Source organism: Symphodus melops, assembly GCF_947650265.1.
Source record: "Symphodus melops genome assembly, chromosome: 13".
NCBI lineage: Eukaryota > Metazoa > Chordata > Actinopteri > Labriformes > Labridae > Symphodus > Symphodus melops.
Window position 1 is genome coordinate 20,888,584 of NC_136703.1, and position 6,553 is coordinate 20,895,136.

Genomic DNA, 6,553 nt, shown 5'->3' on the forward strand with positions numbered 1-6,553 from the left:
CCCCCCCCCCCCCCCCCCACCCCCCATCACAACATTAATCTCTTCCGCTCCAAAAATGTTTCCCTTTATTCACTGGTTTCTATGTGCGACTGTGATTAAATGACTTCAAGTATACTCTGCCTCTCCTTAGGCTGCTGATGTGTCCTTGAGCAAGGCACTGAGTCCCCGCGGATGCAGGGAAACTGTATTGCAGCTGACCCAGCGGTTTTACTTCAGGTGTTAAGAGGGAAATATGTGGATTTTTATCTCATGATAATAATGAACAAGATATTTGTTTATAGACTATTCGATGATGGGTTCGACAACAAAACCACAGGGATTTGTATGGCTACGTTAAATTATTTACAAATGTTTTTATTGGACCCTAACTTGCAAAAGACAAATATTTGTTTTTCGTTTTTGGCTCGATGTGCATGTAATGTTGCTATTTGTCCTCTAGGGGTCAGCACTTTCAGTTTTTCTTGAGTTGCACTCCGCACTGTTTGTACCATTACTCTTGCCGTACTCAACACGGCGGGATTGACTTGAAGTAAGGAAGCCAAAATTGACCCAACAAAGTATCGTGTCATTTGTTATGTTGTCAGGAAGAGCAGAGCAAAATAGCTGAACAAATACTATAGATAAGAGCTAAAAGGTAACTTCTACGGTTCATTAAACAGACAGTAAGTGTTGTTGTTGTCAGAGTCGACCTGACATCTATTTTAATACAGTTAGCTGGAGCCGGCTAGCTAACTCAACAGTTATAGTTGCTTGTAAAGTGTTTGTTTTCCCCGCCTGTAACCTTACAGTGAGTCTTTAACGTGTTTAATTATTTAAGTCACTTCATGGTGTCTGTACAGGGTGTTTGTCTCCGCGGTGAGGATGTGCTCTCTGGCCTTGTTTCCCCCTCCTTTACCCTGCGGACAGACCACTCTGTGCGAGTCCAACAACGAGCTGCTGTCCGGATCCACCTCTGAAGACCGGCTCAAACAGGTCAAACACTTTAACCAATCAGCATCTAGAGCTAAAAGACATGCAATGACCCACTTTACAGTCAGTCTGTATTGGGGGTCAGGTAAAAGGGTTATGAATCACAGCCCGACCTGAATCTTTGAGTGTTTAACTTTTCCAGAGTTTATAACATGCCTATGTCAGTTTCCACTACATCTTTAACTTATATTTGAATTTGCTGCCACGATTTTTATGATGTTTGCATGTATTGTATTTTACTAAACTTAATGTACATCCCTTTGGTCCGTTTATTAATGTGCTATCTAGATAAATTAAGTTGACTGGACTTGTTGGTTTTCTGCAGGACTCCAGCCCTCTCAGTCTTTATTTCCCCCGAGAGTCTCTGAAGCTGCACAGTCGCACAGAGAGCAGCAGCAAGGCAGCCTTCCTGGACCACTCGGAAACTCTGTGGATGAGGAGTGCAGCAGCATGGTAGGAAACACACACATCACACTGTTTACACATTATATATCAACTCAGTGTCGGGTCATCTAACCAGAGTTGAAACATAGAAGTGATGTACACGTGTGCTGTTAAAAGCAGAGTGCACCTCGAAGCCAATGAAATTATTTTAGTCTGCCAAAATGACCTGCACTGGATATCTATCAGTTCACCTTTAAGTTATTGAACTATTTGTGCCAGTGTGTCATTTATCTCTCTCTTATTCATTCCAGGCGGGATGGAGGCTTCACAGGACTACTCACTGAAATCACAAACTCTCACACAGAAGGTACATGTGTTTGATTCAACATGAAAAAACAAAACAAAAAACCCCAACCTGCTTGTGTTTATTCTCGTGTGTGTGTGTGTGTGTGTATGCGTTGACTCGTGCTCTTGTTTTGCTTCAGTGCCGAAATGGCTGTCGGTGAGTTCTGCTTGTATCGTAGCATTACTCCAAAGAGTGTCCTCCTTTCACGGCTCCCTGTTTCCTCACCTCACCGTGAGTTTTTTTCTTGCTGGTTTAATATGAAACGATGAAACACTTTGGATTACCTTTTTTTTTTCTACGTCTATTACCTCTTTGTCATTTTGCCCGTAGTTGAGCAGTGAGGACATGATTGCTGAGTTTTCACAGATACTGAACTGGTAAGTGCCAACGTTGTCATCGGACTTGTATTTTTGCTCTGAAAGGGGAAATAAATGATGTATTAAAAAAAAAAGTGTAACGAAGACAGTGGCACTGAGAAGAAAAGTTTAAAAAGGAATGACATTGTTAATAGTTATCTAACGTTTGAGCTCCAGGTTCTCAAATGTGCTGCTGTCTTTGTTGTATAATTTCACGTTATTTGTGTTTGGAACTGTTTGAACAAGGAGACATTAAATGACCTTTATCTCTTGGATAAATGGTAATTATTAGTCTACATTTATCGCTGTAGAATTACCAAAATCCCCAGATATACGGATAATAAAAACTCTTATTTAAAGCTTATTTTCTAATACTGTGGGATCTTTTCATATATTTTCAGTGTTTTGAAATAATGGCTTAAAACTGCATTTTAAAGTCAACCTAAATGGCCCTGTGTTTGTCTTAAAGTTCCTCTCTATCAGCAGTCATTCATCTGTCCTGCTTGAATCCTTCTTGCTTCAGGTCGGACTGTGTGGTGCGAGCCTTTGCGTGGCATACTCACGCCGATAAGTTTGCTGTAGCCCTCCTGGACGACTCCATCAAGATATACAACCCGAAAAGGTGCACGGAAGAATCTCCTCAGAAGACCTCTGCTGTCCTTGTTGTTGAGAATGTGTAACTTAAGAAGTTTGAGAGCTTAAAATAACATGAAGGAAACGAGTCCTGCTGTGGAACTTAAAGTCTAGAACATGTGATGAAAGTGTTACCATGGACTGTAAATACTGTTTTTTCACTAATCTTTGGTAAAGGTTCGTCCAACCTGAGGATAGAGTCACTGTCTATGATAAAACCACTTTACTGCCTGTGACATCAAGCCTCTGTGCCTCTCAGTCTTATGAAACTTTGGCCTCTGTTGCTTAGTGCCACGACTCCCACGCTGAAGCACCGCCTGCAGAGGAGCGTAGCAGCTGTGCAGTGGAAGCCTCTGTGCGCCTCTGCCCTCGCCGTCGCTTGTCAAAACTGTTTACTGGTCTGGCATGTGGACCCCTGCTCGCTGTCGACCAGGTTTGTAAACTTCAGTTTCTGCAAGTCTTAAAAAAACGGAAATCATTTTTCTTCAAAAACAGACCTGCAAACAAAAGGAGTTCATTAAAAAAAAGTTTTGTTTAGGATTGCTTGAGGAACACTGCAGAAAATTGGACACTTTTTTTTTCTTGTCTTCCTTCTCTTGAAAAAAACCCCAAAACATTCAGGCCGTCCTCTGGTTGTGCTCAAGTTCTGTCTCATCCCGGTCACTCGCCTGTCACGTCCATCGCCTGGTCTCCAAGCGGCTCTCTCCTCGTGTCGGCCTCGCCCGTGGACACTGCCATGATGGTACGAGGAGGATGTGACGCGCGTCGAGGAAGTGTTTTACATCCTTTTTATTGTCGTTTGTTCGTCACCACTGGCATCCACGTTATCTTCCAGGTTTGGGATGTCGCTTCAGAAATCGCTGTGCCGCTTCAGCGTGTTGGAGGAGGCGGCGTCACCTTCCTGTCCTGGTCTCCTGATGGAAGCCACGTCCTGGCCTCGACACCATCCGCCTTATTCAGGTTGGAAAGACGCCATCACCCGCTGAACACACAGATGTGACTAAAGAGTGTGGGAGTGAATCAGTGGCCTCTTGCTGTGGGCCCACTCACCTCTCGTGAATATTTATGAGCATGTCAAAGATTATTGGCTGATGTGGAGTTTGAAGTGTTAGAAGACAAAGAGTAAACACAAAGTCAAGTTTTGCACTTGGATGAGTCAAAGTTCTTCCCTCAGGGTTTGGGAGACCAGGATGTGGACATGCGAGCGTTGGCCTTGTGTAAAAGGACGCTGCCAGGTGAGAACTATGTCAGAGTGTGCAGTATGTTACGTCACGTCAGATTCTTGTTTCATGATGTGTTGATTGAATTGATTGATTGTTGAATGAATCGTTTTGAGTTTGTGTCTTTTGATCAGTCTGGCTGTTGGAGTCCAGATGGGAGTCGACTTCTCTTCACGGTTCAGGGAGAGGCGCTCATCTATGCTCTGACCTTCACTGATGCGCCAGGTTATCTGTTTTTTTTTTTCCTTCTACAGGATGATCTGTTTCTTTGTTGAACACACACACAGCCTTGTTGATAATGTAGTTTATAAAACATGGAGGTCATTTCAGTGACGTCGAGGAAACGGGCTTTCAACCTCTCGGCAAACGGCTCCAAAGAGCTCACCTGTTAGTCAAACCAGTCAAACGCTTGTCCCTAATATGGTACGAGGACACATGAACTTTTTACGTCTGGTGGAAACGGAATCAGGAGTCTGCTTATTTCTTTTAGCTGTAGTTTGTAATTAAGCTGTTTGTTTTGATTTTTTTTTCACCAGGAGTACCTACAAGCACCTCAAATGGGCCACAGGCAGCAGCAGTGTTGGCTGACCTATCAGAGACGACCTTTAACACACCAGATGGAGACATCGTGTAAGAGCGCTGAACTCAGTTGCTTATTGTTTGTCTGACATCAAACACATTGAAAAAGGGGAACTTCTTCGAAAACACTTTGCCCATTAACATTTTTTTTTTAAGCAGGTGGGCGTTTTGTAACACATCGGCCTCTTCACGGTACAAACATTGTTTAGTGTCAATCAACTCTGTCCAATTGTTCTTCCAGTGTGGGTGGAGAGATCCAGTCTATAGCCTGGGACCCAACAGGAGAGAGGCTGGCTGTGCTTCTCAAAGGTTCACTCGTCCTCATTCACAACATAAACTTCATCACATCAGTGGTTCATTAGTTTCCGTTTCCATAAACTCACCCGAGTGTTTTTTTGTTTCCTCAGGTGATTCTCAGGCCGCAGACCGGCCTGCAGTCATCGCTGTCTTCAAGACAAGAACCAGCCCAATTTTTGAGCTTTTGCCCTGGTCAGTACTGTGATGTTTTACTAATTTATGTTTCTTCAGTTGAGCTGAAGGTTTCAGCATTTCACTGGGTAATATTAATGTTTGTATTAAAGCTTTTCTCTGTCTCTGTAGTGGATTTGTTCAAGGGGAGTCCGGCGCAGAGCCCAGACTGATGCAGTTCCACCCCATGTTTGAGCACGGAGCTCTGCTCACTGTGGTAAGTTCACTCCTGTTTTACACCTGTTGTGTTGTTGTGTTCTTCAAAAGTGAAAGTATTAAAAGTAATTTTTGCAATCGCTGGCTGTTTGGAAACTTAAACGAGGAGCACACATGATTATTGTTAAAAAAAAATATTAGCACGTTTGATGGTCAGGAAACCTGCAGCTAACTGGGTGACTGGTGCTCGCTTTAGTAGTTGGTAGAGATCATAATTTAATTATAGACAAGATTAGGCCAAAGGTTTACATTTTTGTTAATTCATCTGATTTCTGTATTTTACCTACGTCTACATGGTCGGGGTAACGAAGGAGGAATGTGAGATAATAATTCAAAGTTCTGATGATGTAATTTTTTTTTTTTAAAGTGACATTGATACTTAGCTGGTCGGGCATACATTTATTATCTCTTTAAAAGTATGAAATGTATGTTGGTGAAAACGTCAGAAACCCTTACAGATGAATAACTGCTGTTGCTCTCATCTCTGTACTCCTCCAACTTCAACGTAACTTCTCTCTCTGTGTTCTCAGTGTTGGTCCAGTGGAAGAATTACACACGTGCCTTTCTACTTCCTGAGCGCTGGTGTTCCTCAGCCCGGCCTCAGTGGCAGTCCGTCTCTGCCGCGACCTCACGCAAGACCTGCAGACTTTGCTAATCAGTCGCTCTTTACAGAGCTCATCTCTTGACCGCTCCTCAGCCAGCGTCACATGCTCACGAGTTGTTTTTCATATCATGGATTATCAATAAATGTGTTGAAGTTCATCCAGTGTGACGGCTGTTCTGATTGTACTGCCTGACTGAGCCAGCTTCCTTTGAACTGGATTCTTTCCGATTTAAAAGTTTCAAAAATAATCAAATCGGGTGGGGCGTTGGTGGGGCAGGTAGAGCAGCGGCAGCACGCGCGCCCCCATGTACCGAGGCCATAGTCCTCGCATGGACGGCCTGGGCTCGCGCCCGACCTGTGGGGTTGGCTGTGGCTCAGTGGCAGAGTCGACTCTCTGATGTCCGAATCCTTGGTACGACACTCAACTCCAAATTGTTCCTGCTGCTTTATCGGCAGCCTGTGAATGGGGTTTAAAGTTACTTCTGACGGTCTCCCTACATAGCGACCACTGTGTGTGAATGTGTAGGTGAGACCTGCAGTGTAGAAGCACGTCGACTAGTCAGAAGACTAGAAAAGCATTTTATATGCTCGAGTCCATTTACCATTTTACAAAGTGGGAAGAGATTATCACAACATGCAAGTAGTTGTAGCCTAAGAAGCAGACAAGAGGGCATGTAAACTCCCTGCTGCTTACTAACAGTTTTCTATCCGTTGAATAGAGAGCACAAGACTGTAAGTATTTTTTTTTTAAATCCTCAAGCTAAGAAAGCAGCTTGTT

General features: G+C 43.5%; 1 protein-coding gene across 3 annotated transcripts; it reads left to right on the forward strand.

Annotated features, from left to right (window-relative positions):
* Positions 1-485: 485 nt before the first annotated feature.
* On the forward strand, positions 486-5,933 carry aaas (achalasia, adrenocortical insufficiency, alacrimia). 3 transcript variants are annotated; one of them, XM_079360649.1, is made up of 17 exons: positions 486-634; positions 840-972; positions 1,295-1,422; positions 1,665-1,720; positions 1,839-1,930; positions 2,030-2,076; positions 2,579-2,677; positions 2,978-3,121; positions 3,310-3,430; positions 3,524-3,648; positions 3,863-3,923; positions 4,043-4,133; positions 4,445-4,538; positions 4,729-4,796; positions 4,895-4,976; positions 5,088-5,172; positions 5,702-5,933. In XM_079360649.1, the coding sequence occupies exons 2-17, from the start codon at positions 862-864 to the stop codon at positions 5,855-5,857; spliced, it is 1,560 nt and encodes a 519-aa protein (XP_079216775.1). In that variant the 5' UTR covers positions 486-634; positions 840-861; the 3' UTR covers positions 5,858-5,933. The 3 variants fall into 3 exon arrangements, with proteins under 3 accessions (XP_079216775.1, XP_079216774.1, XP_079216773.1); XM_079360648.1 differs by having other exon boundaries at positions 486-662; positions 3,310-3,648; XM_079360647.1 differs by having other exon boundaries at positions 3,310-3,648.
* Positions 5,934-6,553: the final 620 nt, after the last annotated feature.